The sequence below is a fragment of the Podospora anserina genome, chromosome 2, assembly GCF_000226545.1.
Source record: "Podospora anserina S mat+ genomic DNA chromosome 2, supercontig 2".
In the NCBI taxonomy this organism is placed as follows: Eukaryota; Fungi; Ascomycota; class Sordariomycetes; order Sordariales; family Podosporaceae; genus Podospora; species Podospora anserina.
Genome location: NW_001914858.1, coordinates 2,956,158 through 2,972,764, shown reverse-complemented (window position 1 = coordinate 2,972,764; position 16,607 = coordinate 2,956,158). Strand labels below are relative to the sequence as shown.

Genomic DNA, 16,607 nt, shown 5'->3' with positions numbered 1-16,607 from the left:
GGGCGAGCTCATAGTCGCCACTTTTCCACTCGTGCAGTATGCTTCCAGCAACTGGAGGGGCCATTATAGGTTGGCAGACATGAGCCACCCGCACCTCCACAGCCTTGTTCTGCAGCTACATTACAACTCAAAGAATGTGTGCGATCCTTTGCTGTTTTTCCGATGGGGCCCTGGGGAGGCTCCCATTTTTAGATCAGTCAGAGACCCCATACACGCAGCCGCAGACAAGGGTTTAGAGTTGGTACGTTCAAGCCACGGTGGTGAGGTTGGCTATCGGATACTCTGACTAACACCCAACTACCTCAGATCCTCCGCGCCCTCTTTGAGACCTGTCCTGAAGTCGACCGAACCAATTTCCCTGCGGCAAGCTACCCTCAGGGACCAATATGGAGCTCTACGTGAGCTGTTGACACATGGCGTTGATCCCGATGTCGAGCTTCAAGCCGAGTTTGGCACTACAGCGCTGTTCTGGGCTTTGTACTGGTCGCATAATGACCCGGCCCGGATCCTTTTAGAGTATGGCGCCTGACCCAAATCACATATTCCAGACGCCCCAGGATGGTATCGGGTTTCCCGTACGTGATTGGTTCATAGGAGATGGTTTTGATGTGGATGTTGTGACGCCTTTTGCTTGTCGCTGTATGGGCTGAGAATGAGAGGGGAGTGGAATTACTTCTTGATAACGGTGCAGATCCTACGGTTGGGCGTCTTTTAGAGGCAGCAGCACACCGAAACGACGAGAAGGGTTTACTGCCGCTCCATAAGAGGGGTATACGGGGCAGCCAGGTGTTGGCGTGATGGGGAGACACATGCAGTTATTCTTCATTGGTATGGTTTTGGGTAATGGAGGAAGAAACTGAGGAACTCAGGATATAGACTCCTGCCTCCAAATTGGGTATCACAAAATATATCGGTACAGATTCTCTCACACCTTCAACCCTTTAAATGCACCTCATGAAGCCTCCCATTTCCTCTCCAAATCCATCAACGCAGCCAACAGCCCAGCACCTCCCTTCTCCTCCAGGATCCCTCTAGCATGCCTTGGGATCTTGCTCAGCACATAATCCGAAACCGACGCCCTCTCCCTCTCCACCGGCCTCCCAATACCGATCGAAACCCTAGCCCACTTCCCTTCTGGATCAGCCTTCAACGAGGCGTTCACGCTCTTAATGCCGTTATGCCCCCTATGACTCCGCGCCCAGTCCCTAATCTTCACTACACCCAGCTCCTCCTCCAGGTCATCATGGACCAGTACAACTCCCAACTCAGCTGGACTGAGCCCATTGTCAATAAGGTGCTCCCTGTAAGCCCTTGCGAACCATGTCCCAGTCACATTCATAACGCAGGGACTTTGCAAAAACGAATATTTTGGCCCGATGGAGGCTTCTGTGCTCTTCTTTCCATGCCGCGCTACCTTGAAGGAAGGCTGCGTATCAGCCATCTGGTTTCGTAGAGCGTTGAGGACGATGTTGCCGGCTGAGTGGTAGGTGTTGCGGTAGGCTTCGCCGGGGTTGCCGAGGCCGACGACGAGGATGCGCCGAACAGACATTTCTGGTGTTTGTGACTCGATGGATGCTGCTGGTACTGGTTCTGGATCCTGAACGGGTTTTTGTTTGGACCGGCGGGACTTTTGTTTGGTCGTTATGCTGGTTGGCTGCCTCTGGCAGACTTTGGTGTTGTTTCTAAGTGTCTTTGCTGTGGGTGGAAACTTTTTAAATGGGCTTTGAACAGCCGGCTGGGGAATTGTCTTTGGATAGAATGCAAAAATGAGTGAATGAAGGAAAGGTGCAACATGAGAGTCTATTGCGAGATCTTATAAATAAAACTATGGTATACATTTTTGACATGAACCGTAAGCCTCCTCGCCGCGGCGAGTGACTCAAAAGGCATTCTAACTTTGGAACACAAAGCCGTTGTTCTGAGTGAGTGAGATGGCTTGAAGTGAGATGAGGATGGAAGGCTTGGTTTGTCAGCTGGCAAACAGACGGCAGCCCAGAAGCTCGGAGATGGCCCACTTGGCGGGGGATCTGTGCCGGGATTGTGGCTGTTCCTGGGCTCTGACGTCGTCGGGGCGGGACGACGGCACGCACGCGGGTTTGGTAGGCAGTCAAGCGGGGCTCAGCCACAGTTCAACATTCGTCACCTCTTTCCATCTCAGCGGTTCAGATTCAACCCGGCCACAACGAGCATCCTAGCCAGCCTTGAACCACGACACTACCTGCGGTTGACAGTCAATTAGCTTTGCCTTGAATATCGCTTTATTCAACAACGACGACCAATACAACCGACGACTGCGCATTGCCCTATTCGAACAGGGGACGAACGAGCGACGCCCTGAAAACCCCTGAATTTCGAGCCGCAATAGACCAGGAACCAACCAGTCAACAACCAGTTGCCCATCATGTCTTGGGCGGGTACGTAGACCGCACCATAACTTGAGGATGTACCAGAGACATTTTGCGCTGACCTTTTTGTTGTACTGCAGGCTTCAAGAAGAATGTCAACCGCGCTACGACGCAGGTGATGATGAAGACCGGTTCGTCCGTTTCGTTAATGCACTGAGAGCACCAACATCAACGCCACCCCACTTCCATGGCCTCGCCCCCAACGATGCCAACCACTACACTATAATCTACCGCCCCGAAGACGAAATTCCTTCTGCTTCCAAAATGCTGACTGTTCTTGGTTTGATCAGGCCATGTCGAGAAGACAAATGACCGGGATTATGAAGTTGAAGAAAGGTACGGATACGGCGCCACGCATGCGCTGGTTGAAAGAGGCTGGAACAGGAAACTGATATTTTGGATAGACGTTTCCGAACCATGGAGGCGGCATCGCTGCGGTTGCAGAAGGAGGCAAAGGGATACCTCGATTCTCTGCGAGGTATGAGGACACACGGTGCCAGAAGGAGCAGGTCGAAGCGGTAATGTACTAACAGATAACAGCGATGACGGCCTCACAAATGCGTATTGCCGAGACAATCGATGCCTTCTACGGCGAAGCCGGCGCTAAGGACGGCGTGAGCAGGAGCTACAAGCAAGCAGTAGAGGATTTGGATGCCGAAACGATCAAGGCGCTCGACGGGCCATATCGGACGACAGTGCTAGAGCCCATCTCGAGATTTTGCGCCTACTTTCCCGATGTGAATGAGTGTATGTTCCTATTCCCTGCCCCCGGATCCGAGACCCTCTGACACGGGTAATTTAGGTATCAAGAAGCGCAGCCACAAACTCCTCGACTACGACGCACTACGTGCCAAGGTTAAGAAGCTGGTCGAAAAGCCCGACAAGGACGTTACCAAGCTCCCAAGAGCGGAGAAGGAGATGGACATGGCCAAGGCAGCATACGAACAGCTCAACGAACAATTGTGCACGGAGCTGCCACAGCTCATCGATCTACGCGTTCCTTACCTTGATCCATCATTCGAGGCACTTGTCAAGATCCAATTGCGGTTTTGCGCAGAGGCTTACAGCAGAATGGCTCAGGTGCAGCAGTACCTAGATGCGGACACTAGAGATCAGTACGCCGAGGGCCACTTGGATAGCAGAGTCGAACAGGTGCTACAGGAGATAAGAGAACTGAGCATTAGTGGGACTGTGTAAAGGGGGTTGAGAGGGTGATTACTGGAAACTTGGATGGGACTGGAAATTCTTATGTTGTTGTAATTGGCGTTTTGAGATGGGACATTGGCCGGTTGGAACAGAGCCTGTATGCATTCTTACATACCCTATGCATGCTATTTAGCCTTCTTTTGGTGTAAGGTCTTCTTTTAGAAGTTTGACCTGGCAGGTTTGCTGTATTGCCCTGGCTGATTAGATGACATGAACAAGCAGGCGGTTTTTCTTATTGGACATTTTTAATCCTATGCATGCTTATATCGCCATCATAGTCATGTCCACCCATGTTATATACCTGGGCCTGCAGCGTGTGGCGGCTATCTGGAAGTTTTCATCAAAGTTCACATCACGGCCTTGAAATTACTCCCAATTTTACCACTTGTTTTGCCATGTGGTAGCTGGGAAGTATTGGAGGTCATAACCGAATGTAAAGTACACCGATGGCTTCTTTCATGTAGCTCGCCAGCATCTCTTGCCCTGGGAAATAGTGCCCGAGTGAGCGATGTTCCCTAGGCGCTGTCGACCAACTCACGTGGTGTATTTGAGAGCAGTCAGCGATGGATGAAGATGGCCCCTTAAACGTCAATGGCTAGGCCAGGTATGGAAAGGGGGGTATTATATTTTGGTTTAAGGGGCCTCGCCATTGTCTACATCAGTATCACTGGGCACTGGGTATATTTGACGGGTCCTCCGAACGCTTGGCTCGGCATCCGAAAAGTATGTACGGAGTCGGAGAGGAGGGTCACATGGTTACGGGGTTGACACTTTGGGACGGGAAACGGAGGCGGAGAGGCGGAGACGTCTTGGCTTTTCCGCTCCCACTGTTTTTCAAAGACACCAAGTGCATTGAAACGTCACCATGTATTTTGTGGAGTTGTCGCATTGAAGACAGATGACCCATCGGTTTGGATGAGAACGTGAGATCGACGGAAGCGAAATGGGAAGGGGAGGTTTGAATGGCTTGTGTTTGGCGCCAAGTGTGGGTTGTTTTGAAGTTGGGAAACTGGGAAAATGTTGGACTTCAAAGAGGGAAAGTGAATCAAAGAGCATTGGTGGAGGACAAATCCAAACTGCAGCCGCATGTCCAATGACTCCATCACTGAGCATTTGGTTTTCTCTAGCTTCCATGACTGTCCAAGCACGGTGACGGTGTTTCGCAAGCGTCATTGTCATAGGTGGTGTCATTTGGTCTAAAAATAAACCCTGTTAGTCAACCACAAGTCAATCGGAACCCGCCGAGTAATTGGTTGGCTTCTGATCGTCAGGGCGTCAAAGGGATCAAAGACAGCTTCAATTGGCTCTCAGAGACTGAGGCTTCAAACTGAAGGCATGAAAGTCGATTGGAGATTGACAAGGCAAGGCTGAAACAGCGCTGAAGAGACGGGGACCTTGCAACTGGCTTTCAAGTGCTGTTTCAGATCTGGCCAGGCGCTCTGAGGATTTGGTATGAATTGGGCCATGATTGACGGCGGATGGCGGATCTCTCCGGCGTTTAGTTTTTGGCGCTACGATTGCCCCGGATCTGCCATTCTGCTGGCCAATGGTTCCGATCGTGAAAGGATTCTTTTTCTGGAAGAAGACGATGATCACCTGCAAACACCCCCTCGGGGCGGCAGTCGGAAGGCGTAGAGGAACAACGGCAAGAGCATCAGCGACTTGTTATCAGCACCACACCAATACGCCCGAGCTCGGGCCGACCATCCACCATGTTGGAATGTAGTGAGGGCCTAGACTTGATTGTGATGGTGGGTGGTCGCTGAATAGCATGCTGTAACGATTTCAGGCTATTCTGGCCCAAGCAGGTGGCTCTTGTGTCGGATGCAGGAAGAGCTTCCTCTCAATATCGACCTACAGGTTGCATGCTGGTGTGGGTGGCACCAGAACTGGCGTGTTGGCGGAAATGGTACCGGATCATCATCTCAAGTATATTCACTGGGTCCGGCTCTTATTCGGTGCGAATAGCTCGTATCTGGATGTGCTTGTGAACAGCAATCGACTCATTGATGGCCGGTAGATGGGGGAAGCAAGAAGAGTTGAACGCGACGCACAAACTGCTGCGCCTCAACAAGTGGGTTGGTCGATTGGGAGCCAGACGCCCAGAAAGCAACGGGGAACCCTGTCAATCGTGCAGATGTCTTCGGAGACATCCCAAGACATCCAGATCCAACAAGTGACAGGTCTCCATTCAATGTGTCCACAGTCCACAGTCCCACAGCAGCAACAGCTGGTCAGGGGAATGGGCCTCTCGTGTGCTACCATAGCAAGCGTGCCAGCAAGCGTTTCGATGGGGCGAATCAGTCTAGGGAACGGGTGCCTTGATATTTTAGGACAGAAGCCTTTCTCACCAGTCGCGCGTCTAGATGCTGGTTCCATTTACATGTGAGAATTTAAGGACGGTGAGGTAAGTGGAAGGTGTCTGGTGATTTCTGCTGTCGACGGTCCGCAAAGCCATTGCAGCTTCCATATCGAGGCGGCATGAGAGTGATTTCACGCTGCAGCTTCCACTTTCATCCGATATTGCGTCGACAAAGTTGTCCGAGATGTGGCCGTGTCTGGGCAACCAGCAGAATGGGAAACATCGATCATTCATGATTGAGAGATTCCGCACCCGCTGATAACAGACTGATACCCCAGGTCCGCGGGTCAGCTGTTGGTGGGCATGGATGATGGGACCCCCCTGTAGTTGCATGTTTAGCGCTCTGCAGCCACCGCTCAGGGTGTGAGTGGCCCCTGGCCCGCTTGGGTTCGGCGGACCCCTGTTCCTAGCGACCAGCTACAGGATTCCAATTCACCCGTTTTGACGAGTTTCGCAATCAAGAGGGACGGACGGTACGGTACAAATCTGTCTCGCGGCCATTGAATATATATCAGAGCCCATACTCTCTTTTTCCAGACTATACCTCTGGCCTCTCTTTTATTCGCCTTCCTCGACTGCATAGGACCCTGTTCCCGTCCCGAAGCAGTGCTTCCCAACCTTTTGCCTTTCTTAATCGGCTGCCGTCATTGTAACACGGAGAAACGTCACTCATTACCGATACCACACCCCAACCCAACCACCACGACTAATTCAAGAGGTTGGAGCAGCCGAGCTGTGCGCTGGCAATTTCCACCGGGAGACACCCATAAGGACACTATCCGCCATCTGTCCCACTGCTGATAGGACATTTCTCCTCTTTTTCCTCATCTGCACATACTCACCTATACCGCCATCTACAACGTACACACCAGACCCTCATCATGAATATTGGCAAGAAGTTCGACCGCGCCTTCCAATGGGCCGGCGAGAAGATGGGCAGTGAAGCAAAGACTACCATGTCTGATGACTTCAAGCAGCTCGAAATGGAGATGGCTCTTCGTTTTGAGGGTGAGGTTTCCCATCACACTCCGAAGAGAGCTTCTCGTACTAACAGGACACAGGCATGGAACGCCTCCAAAGGTCAATGAATCAATACGTCAAATGGGTTGGCCGCCGTGTCGAGGCTGCGGAAGACAGAGAGAAGGGACTCCCAGCTGCCTATCTGGGCCGCACAATGGTTGCACACGGCGAGGAGTTCCAACCAGACTCCGACTTTGGCAACTGCCTCATAACGATGGGTCGGGCCAACGAGAGGGTTTCCGCAATCCAGGAGGCTTATGTTGGGGAGGCCACAACAACCTGGCTGGAGTCGCTGGAGAGGTCGCTGGCTATGATGAAGGAGTATCAGGTTCGTACACAACTACCGCTTGCTTCCCCATGAACCTGTGTCTAACCAATTGTTTTTGCACAGGCTGCCCGCAAGAAGCTCGAGAACCGCCGCCTTGCGTATGACGCCAGCATCTCCAAGTCCCAGAAGGCCAAGCGAGATGACTTCAGAATCGACGACGAGCTTCGCGCCGCCAAGGCCAAATACGAGGAATCTTCCGAGGACGTTGGGCGCCGTATGCAGGACATTCGGGATGCTGAAGCCGACAGCGTACGGGATTTGACGCAGTTCTTGGACGCCGAGCTCGACTACCATGAGCGGTGTGCCGAGGAACTCAGACGTGTTCGCCAAAACTGGCCAGGAGCACCGGCACCCGGAGGCATGAGCACATATGGCAGTATCGAACGGCGCCCAACAACCGGCCGTGCCAGGTCGAATACGGCGCAGAGCTTCTCTGAGCGTGCTCCTCGGGTGAGCAGCCAGAAGATCTACGAGTCCGACGAGACCGAATCGAGCGCACCACCTGTCCGCATGCCTGCGTCTCGTACTGGACGTATCGGCCTTCCAGTTCAACCTCAAAATCAGCAAGACGGTACGGTTCGCCCCACCATCAGCAGAGCTAGTACTTTCCAGGGCGGTGCGAGTCTGGAGCGGGAGCGTATCGGCGGAGGTCGGATATCCGGCGCCAGCACTCCAAGCTCGGTGTACGGCGTCAACCAAAACATCCCCAACGTCAGCAACTTGCGTGGCCAGTTGCGCCCTGTTAACAAGATCGTGACCACCAAGGACGATGTGTTTGGTGACCGGGATGACGACACGAGCGATACGGGAAGCCCGGATTGGGGCCGTAGCTCAAGTCCCGCCACCAGTGTAGGGAGCGCGAGTCTTACACGCACGTCTAGTTATCCTGTCGTGAAGAAGGCTCCACCGCCGCCTCCTCCGAGCAGATCCAAGAAGCCTGCTCCTCCAGTACCAGCGAGACGGGAGGTTGGTTACTAGATGTTCCGGGTAGGGTGACGCGACATGATGCGTGTGGTTATGAGGCGGTGAAAATGGGCTCTCTCAGCCCCGGGAACTTAATGATGCATTGTGGGATACGTGTTATGTGGATTTTATAGCGGCAGGAAATATCGGTCAAGGAACGAGTCTGGTTGGCGTCTGGTGTCGCATTCTTCTTGGTTGGTTTTTCGTGGGCTGGATCCGCAAAGTTGAGAAGGCGTTATCAGTTTAGGGATCCTAAAAGCTATTGTAGAAAGGCAGGCTCGGTACAATCCTGAAGGGCCTTCAGAGTATAGTTAGAGAGCTATGAAATGACATTGATGACACTGATGACACTGATGACATGGGTGATTGTGTTGTTGCTTTTGGGTGATGAAATCGGAGAGGTTGGAGTGAGGTTGGAAATGGACAGGGGTAACGGCCAGACCCGCCACAGCGTTGCGTTGGCCCCTGCAAAGCCAAGATCTGATGTGGGGCATTTTCACCGAGGTGAGCGCCCCGCCAGAGCATTTGACCGCCAAGGGGACCGAAGCTCACCTTGACTTTTGCCAGCAGCAGGAACGACCTGGACGTCAACGACAACGTTCGCGCCTTTGTGTCGTGGCAGCGGTCTCCCACGTTTCGCGAGTTTGTAAATGGCGCTTTACTAAGCAATCAGAAAGCTTCAACTTCCCACCTGAAAATCCCGAATCGAGCGATCGACCAACCAAACACTAAAACAGTCGAACATATCCACGAGCTTGCGATCCGTCAAGACGGCTCTGACTGCCCATCATGGCAACCGAAGACGCGCGCTACCGTGACTCCTCGCAATACCGTCTCTGGTCCTTCTCCCCAACCCAGCTCAGCGCCCTCCGCGAAAAGACCAACGCCGCCGCGCGCGCGAGGATTTCCGAGCGTTTACTTTCCCACCCACTCCCCGTCTCGACATCAAAGCAGGACCTCTCGGCCCCAACCTCCAACGCCAACACCCCCGACCCAGACGGAAACAGCACACCGGCCCTACCGGAGTTTTTGACTCCAGCAGAGGAGCTCACGCTGGTGGGGTACTACACCTCGGAAATCCTCCGCGCGTCGGAAGCCCTCCACTACGCGGACGAGATCAAAGCCACGGCCGCCATGTTCCTAAAGAGGTTCTACATCACAAACAGCATCATGACGTACCCGCCGGCGGAAATGTTTTTTGTCGCGCTGTTTTTTGCGTGCAAGGTCGACACGGGACATGTCAATCTGGCGGAGTATACTAAAATCTTCAATAAATCCGCCGAGGAGATCCTCGCGGGGGAGTTTCTTCTGTGTCAGGGGTTGAGGTTCGCGTTTGATGTTAAGCACCCTTATCGTGCGCTTCGGGGGGCGATGATGGAATTGGCGAGTTTGCCGGATATGCAGAAGGACTTGAAGAGGTTGGATGAGGCGGAGGCGAAGGCGAGGAAGGTGCTGCAGTTTAGTCCGTTGATGACGGATGCGTACTTTCATTACACGCCGAGCCAGATTATGCTTGCTGCGTTGAGTTTGGCGGATAGGGGGTTGGCGGAGAGGTTGATTCAGGAGACGTTTCATTTTGTGGCGGCGGAGGGGAATGATACCCCCGGGGGGGGAGGGGGTGATAACAACAAGGGAAATGAGGAAAAGGCGAGGGTGATTGGGAGTCAGATTAGGGATAAGGTGCTGGGGGCTATTGAGGGGTGTAGGGATATGTTGAGTAGGGAGTTGCCTGAGAGGAAGGATCACTGGCTTAATGTTTGTTTCTTTTTTCTTCTTTTCTTTCTTCTGTTGTGAAGGGAATGCTAACATTGTGTGATAGAAACAAGTCATCAAGACTCAGATCACGCCCCTGCGGAAGAAGCTTCTCAAGTGCAAGGACCCGGAACGGTGGAATTTGGTGGAGCTGCAGAGGGTGAGGAGGGAACAGGCGGCGAAGAAGATGGACTCGGATGATGAAGATGATCTTGGGGGTGGGAAGAAGGTGAAGAAGGAGGAGGATGGGGATATTTTTGGGGGTGATTTGGGGCATAGTGCCAAGAAGAGGAAGATGACGGTGAAGAAGGAGGAGGATCCGTTTGGGGGACCGATGGTGAAAAAGGAGGATCCGTTTGGGGGACCGATGGTGAAAAAGGAGGAGCCCTTTGGGGGAACGAAGGTGAAGAAGGAGGAGGATTCGTCCTTTGGAAGGTTTGGTGGGGCGTTGTGATTTGAGGCATGGTTATATTTAGGAGTTTGGTGCTGGGCATTGGAATGGGGAAAGGGATTTGCATGGGCATTGGCGTTGGGCTATGACTTGTGCACACAAGAGTAAAAGGGTTGCGGATCGGTGTGGGTTTGTAGATATGGGATCTCTAGACCAACATATTTTGGGATATACACCACTAAAACGAGCATGACAGTGAATACTGGAGATGACTTTCTGGGATCGAGTTTTGAACTAGGTGGTGGTAATCTCTAATTCGACTGCTGCCCTCTTGCCTTTCAGGCCTCCTGCTGACTGAGAATACAGTCTTACCAACTCCCGGGGTTTTGAGAGCCAAGTTATTGCACCAGGGGGATGGCAAAGCGGGGATGAGGGTCTTGAAGATGCAATTTAACTTCCTCTCGTGACATGGTGAAGCTTATAAGAACATCTCGTAAAAGAAAAGGAATGGCGTCTTCCTCGGAAGCAAGTTTCTGCCTGCTTGGTTGTAATGCTTGGTGGTGAGATTGAGGACGATGGAGGCATGGCGGCAGCACCGTGGGCTGAAAAGCCTTGCTTGGTTCAAGGCACCATGTAAAATCCATACGATCTACGATGAACGGTCTAGACAAGTGGAAAAAGGTGCCACTGACACTAGTATGCAGTCAGCAAAACAATGTGTCTCTGTCAGCCATTTCATCTGTCATCTCAATGCAAGTGTTCCGCATAAGATTTCTGCAGGTATAAAGATCAAATACTAGGTTCGACAAGTGAGAGCATCCCCAGACTCTACATAACCCTCTCGTGCTCAGTGGTTTCGTTGTAATCTGAACCAAAAAGAACCTCACAGGCCACAAAAACGTCAAAAAAGCTCACCAGTCAACTCACGACCCTCCTAACCCGGAGGGCTTAGACTCCAACCCGGTCTCATACTGGAACACTGCGAGAGACTGTGGGAGACTGTGGGAGGCCTCACACTGGGGGAAAGCCTCCACGAGGTGGGAGCGGAGGTGATTCTGGCTACGAAAAGCCCCTCAAAGGGGGTTCTTTACTTCGAGGGATCGAACACACAGTCTCTCGGTGGCCAGCCGAGAGGGTGTACCGAGCTCCCTTGAACCTACTCCTCATCCAAACTGACCAGACAGGGGGCCAACCTGACTGGGCTGGGTTGAATGAGTGAATGGTTCGGGTGCTGGTTGTTGCGGAAAGGGCGGTTATATGGGGTGGATTGTGTGGTTGTGGTGGGTTTGTGGTGAAATGTGCTGGGTGATGGCGTTGTAGCGGCGGTGCGGTGGTGATGTGGTGGAAGTTTAAACGGATGTCCGGGTGACTGTTGGGGGTAGGCTTTGAGCTCAGGCGGCTGGCGAGGGTGACATGTGTGAAGGCTGATGATAAAGGCTTGACAATGCTCTCCTGTGTTCGATGCCCTCCTCTGTTTCTCGGTAGATACTTTGTTGGGTGAGGGTATGAGTTGTTATTCTGGTCGGCTTATACATGAGTCCTCCGACAGATAGGGGGCCACATCCCAAGCAGCACACAAGATCAAGCCATCTTCCTCCTTTACTTTGCTACTTTGCTGTCTGCCCGGCATCAGAAATCTCGGATTTGGCTCCCTGACTGGCAACCATGAAAGCTAAAGTATAGCCTATAAATGGGTTAGTCACATATTGAGGCGATACTTCTGTGTTACTTGAGCTCTTTCCTGCTTCTAAAGATCATATCACGTCACATGGGACGTCCTGAATACCCAAGAAGGTTTGTCATTATCGTAAAAGGAGGCTCGTACTGGTGTTATATATTAAATACTCCCAATGGTAATAAGCAGTCAGTGGGCGGCCCATGGCCTGAATTTCCCAGGCAGGCACTGGTTCAAGTCAGAGGAAGGAGCGGTCCACTCATAATGAGGGAAGGAGCGGTCCACTCATAATGAGGGAAGGAGCGGTCCACTCATAATGAGGGAAGGAGCAGTCAACTGTGAAGGAATGAGCAGCCAAGCACCTTACCTTTTACCATACTCCTCAACTATGGCCCCAGCTGGTGGACAAGCATTTTTGAGGATGCCTGAGGAGCTGAACGGAACCATGGGATGTTGCCACGGATTCCTTCGAATTTATTTGAACCCATTACCGTTACTATGGCATTCACACCATGTCTCTCCTTACACTTGGCCCCTGCATGTGTGCATAGCCACAGACTTGGAGAAGACAGTGACGGGTTGACTCGTATACAAAAGAACCAATTTCCTTGAGCGCCATGCCAATTTGCATCACCATCATTCACACATCTTCACTTCGATTGACGATCATTCACCTCCAAAATACATCTCACCAAAGCTCTTCCCCTCGTCGGTGCCATCGCCTTTCGCCCTGGCCCAGGACACCACAGAACCCATCACCACAACCGACACTCCAACACCCATCAGGACTCCCCTCCCCAGCAGCGTAGCCGACTCCACCATAGCCATCATCACCAGCACCTGGGTTCCCCCCGATTTCTCTGACGCCCCCTGGGGCGACGCCTGCATCGACGAAGTCAAATCTATCCTCAACGCCCAACCCACCCCTCCCTACGGCCAGCCCCTGAGAGACTACTTTGAATCCTCCTTCTCCGTCTGGGTCACCGCCAACCTAGCCACATCCTCCCCCGCCGCGGGGCACACCCCCATCAACTCGGCCGACATCGTCACCCTCTGCTCGCAATGGCAGACATCCCGCTGGGTCGGACAGACAGTCCCTGCCTCTGTAACCGCCGATCACGAAACGTACAAGCTGAACTGGTCCTCGTGGGCTCGACATGCGGGCAGTGCGCTGGAGTCCGCGGTGGAGGAGTGCAAGACTGTCGTTTACAACGGGGCGATGGGGCAGGCGGTTTTGGCTGTGGCTACCAATCAGCGACAGTGCAGTGAGGGGTTCTCGTTGATGCATAGTTTGAAGACTGCGCCTTCGGGGGCGGAGGTTACTAGTCTGGGACTTGGGGCTGTTCAGCCTGGTGGTGGTGATGGTGGTGATGATGGTGTTACTAGCACGACGGCTTCTACTGCTGGTGCTGCCAGGGAGAATGGGTATGTCGTTGCTGTTGTGGTTGCTGCTGCTGGGGTTGCTGCTGCTCTGTAAAGGAGGTTGAAAACATATGGTAGAATCATTTTACTAGAAGGTGCAATGAGGGGGGGAAGCTGTTCATATATCTGGGCATGTACATGAAAGCCGGCGGTTAAAAAAATCAATCGGGAGAGACTTGGTAGGAGGTGTACAGAAATTTAAGGTGTTCCTTACTGATCGGCCTGTCAAAGGGCAGGCATTGTTAGTTATATCTCTTTCAAGATGGAGCTTGTTGTTCATCTGGACCATAGAGAAAGCCATATTTTCCTCCTGGAGATATTATGCACAAAGAGAAAGTCAAGCGGCGCTGCATGGTGATATGTATCGGGTATATATCTCAAAGATTATAAACTTGGTATCTCCTTCGCTCGCTGAGTATATCCAAAAGAAAGAGGTATCATGTTTCGGACAGTTTCCCACCAACAAACCAAAATACATCCCATATTTCACATCATCCTCATCATCATTCCATCCATCACATCCCTCGCCCATCCCCTATGAAATTACAGGCCCCTCTTCCCATTGAGCCGCCACCTCACCACTATACACCCCCTTGTTGCACGATCCAGTCATGCCAATGTCTATTGAATTTGTCACACTTGGTTTTGCTCACGAGAACGCTTAAACCTTTTCGGTAGGGGCCTCGTTCGACTCCTTGACACTGCCCGCGGCACTGCCACCAACAAGAACGTCGTTGACGTGTCTGCTGAGCTCAACATAATCATACGCGAACTCGCCCAGCTCAGCATCGTCAAGACCGATCTCCTCAACCTCGGGGCTGACACGGAGAGACAGGCCAGGGATGAGGTTCAGGACGAAGCAGATGAGGCAGGTCATGACAAAGGAGTAGGCAAAACCAGCGACAGAATCGGCGAGTTGGTAGCCGAGCTGGATGTAATTCTGGTTGACCCAGCCACCGTCAATGGCGGTGGCGCCGTCAAGAGCGGCGATGTAGTCACTGGAGGGGGGCGTTAGTTTATGTTGAAAATGAGGAGCGGGGGAAGGGACTTACGCGGCAAAGATACCAGTGAGGAGGTTGCCAACAATACCACCAACACCGTGCTCAGCGAACACATCAAGGGGCTCGTCAATACCGATCAGGAACTTGAGCTTGGTGGCAAAGTTGCAGATGATACCGCCGCAGACACCGAAGATGACAGCCGACCAGGGGGGAACATAACCAGCAGCGGGGGTGATGGCGACGAGACCGGCAATGACACCAGAGCAGAAACCAACGGTTGACCACTTCTTCTCGAGGCGGTAATCAAGCAAGCACCAGGTGAAGCCACCGACGCAGGCAGAGATCTGAGTGACGAGGCAGGCCATGACAGCGCGGGTGTTGGCAGCGAGGGCGGAACCACCGTTGAAGCCGAACCAGCCAACCCAGAGGAAAACTGTGCCGAGAACAACGTGGGTGACGTTGTGGGGGCGGTAAGGGAGGCCGTTGACCTTGTTGTAGCCGGTACGCTTTCCGAGCATCAAAGAGTAGGCGAGAGCGGCAGCGCCGGAGCTGATGTGCACGGGGGTACCACCGGCGAAATCGAGACCGCCCATGACAAAGGACCAGCCGTTGGGGTTCCAGGTCCAGTAGGCAATCGGGTCGTAGACGATGGTGGCCCAGATAAAGATGAAGACGATGGCCGGGAGCATGCGGCCACGGTCAGCAGCGGCACCGATAGCGAGGGCCGGACTGGAAACCAAGTTAGCAAGATCTGGACCTGGAGGGTGACCAAGAAGGATACGAACGTGATAGCAGCGAACATGCCCTGGTAGAGGCAGAACAGGACATCGGGGATCTTGGAGCTGCCAACACTGGGCTGACCGAGGACCTTCATAAGACCAAAGTTGGAAAGATCGCCAATGAAGGGGCTGGCGTCGGTGTTGTGGGTGAAGGTCAGGGAGTAACCCCAGAAGAACCATTGGAATCCCACAACGGCGATGGACATCAAAGACAGCCAAATCAAAGCCAGAGCAGACTTGCGGCGGGCAAGACCACTGTAGAAAAAACCAACACCGGGGACCATGAGCAGTACAAGACCAGCGCAGGTCATGATCCAGGCGAAATCACCGGCCGAATAGGGGGCATTGATGTCTTCCAAGAGGGGGTTGACGCCCTCGTGGGCCATCTCCGTTGGGCCGGCGTACTCGGAAACTTTGTAGGACGACATGGTGAAAGACTTGTCGAGGAGTCGAAGTAGAGAGTCTGTCCCTCTGAGGCCAGGACCGGTGCTCCTGGTCTTTGTTGAAAGGCAGGCTGCAGAGTGAAGAGGAAAGATTCAGTCCTGGATCATGCGGGATGGCTAGGGTAATAAAATACACTGCAACTCTCGAGTCGTAGGTACCACCCATCCATCACAGCCGAGCCGAGCTGGGGTTCCCGACTCAAAGAAGCCTTGCAGGTCCCGCGATAAGACCATCCTCGTCATTATCACCCTCAGAAGTGCCTCCATTCCCTTCCTGGAGGACTGCTCTGCTCGCCAAGGTGCTGCATGCTCAATGGATTGGTGGGTCTCACTGATAAGGAGCTGGGCGTTCTCAGCGGTTTGGTGGGGGGTCTGTCTTGTCCTCTGCATCCCTGCCACTCCCGAGTCCCGTGTTGATCCGGGCGAGCAGCACGCTTCCCGCTGGGTAGGGCCTTGGCATCGTGTCTTTCCCCCCCCCAAAATCGTCAGGCCGGATCTGTCAAGTGGAGGAGTCGGTACGAAGGTGGAGAGACCGAGAATAAACTAGTATACCTTATCGATCATGATGGCATGAATCCAAGTGGTTGGGCTAGGTTCGTCTCTTTCGGCTCATGAAAGTGAAGGTGTTTACCGCATCGCGAGGTCGGACACTGGCAGGTTTGCCGGAAAGGTTGATGGAGGGGAAGAAGGAGGTTGCCAAATCGAGTGGGGCTGGGACACACGGGCCAATGATGTCTTCTCACTCCACCATTTTGGGTTTCACAGCGTCAACCTCACCTGATGAAACTCGGTGTGAGGCTGTCGTTTTGCAGCTGATCTTTACCATGATGATTTTTTGGCCTCTCTTGGGAAGGTGTATG

At 53.0% G+C, this 16,607-nt stretch overlaps 6 protein-coding genes across 6 annotated transcripts; 4 read left to right on the top strand and 2 right to left on the bottom strand.

The window, feature by feature from the left end:
• Positions 1-952: 952 nt before the first annotated feature.
• On the bottom strand, positions 953-1,549 carry PODANS_2_8440 (uncharacterized protein; the record flags this gene model as incomplete). The annotated part of the gene is made up of 1 exon (XM_001911614.1): positions 953-1,549. One exon carries the CDS (start codon positions 1,547-1,549, stop codon positions 953-955), a length of 597 nt encoding a protein of 198 aa, XP_001911649.1.
• Positions 1,550-2,401: 852 nt separating this feature from the next.
• Positions 2,402-3,602, top strand: PODANS_2_8430 (uncharacterized protein; the record flags this gene model as incomplete). The annotated part of the gene is made up of 6 exons (XM_001911613.1): positions 2,402-2,414; positions 2,486-2,536; positions 2,696-2,741; positions 2,810-2,883; positions 2,946-3,152; positions 3,208-3,602. The coding sequence occupies 6 exons, from the start codon at positions 2,402-2,404 to the stop codon at positions 3,600-3,602; spliced, it is 786 nt and encodes a 261-aa protein (XP_001911648.1).
• A 3,252-nt stretch (positions 3,603-6,854) lies between these two features.
• Positions 6,855-8,299, top strand: PODANS_2_8420 (uncharacterized protein; the record flags this gene model as incomplete). Its single annotated transcript, XM_001911612.1, has 3 exons — positions 6,855-6,981; positions 7,035-7,321; positions 7,385-8,299. The coding sequence occupies 3 exons, from the start codon at positions 6,855-6,857 to the stop codon at positions 8,297-8,299; spliced, it is 1,329 nt and encodes a 442-aa protein (XP_001911647.1).
• A 765-nt stretch (positions 8,300-9,064) lies between these two features.
• On the top strand, positions 9,065-10,490 carry PODANS_2_8410 (uncharacterized protein; the record flags this gene model as incomplete). The annotated part of the gene is made up of 2 exons (XM_001911611.1): positions 9,065-10,039; positions 10,104-10,490. Coding segments are annotated over 2 exons (1,362 nt in total), but the record flags the coding sequence as incomplete, so codon positions are not given.
• A 2,124-nt stretch (positions 10,491-12,614) lies between these two features.
• Positions 12,615-13,579, top strand: PODANS_2_8405 (uncharacterized protein; the record flags this gene model as incomplete). Its single annotated transcript, XM_001911610.1, has 2 exons — positions 12,615-12,643; positions 12,700-13,579. The coding sequence occupies 2 exons, from the start codon at positions 12,615-12,617 to the stop codon at positions 13,577-13,579; spliced, it is 909 nt and encodes a 302-aa protein (XP_001911645.1).
• A 606-nt stretch (positions 13,580-14,185) lies between these two features.
• Positions 14,186-15,732, bottom strand: PODANS_2_8400 (uncharacterized protein; the record flags this gene model as incomplete). Its single annotated transcript, XM_001911609.1, has 3 exons — positions 14,186-14,522; positions 14,577-15,254; positions 15,311-15,732. The coding sequence occupies 3 exons, from the start codon at positions 15,730-15,732 to the stop codon at positions 14,186-14,188; spliced, it is 1,437 nt and encodes a 478-aa protein (XP_001911644.1).
• Positions 15,733-16,607: the final 875 nt, after the last annotated feature.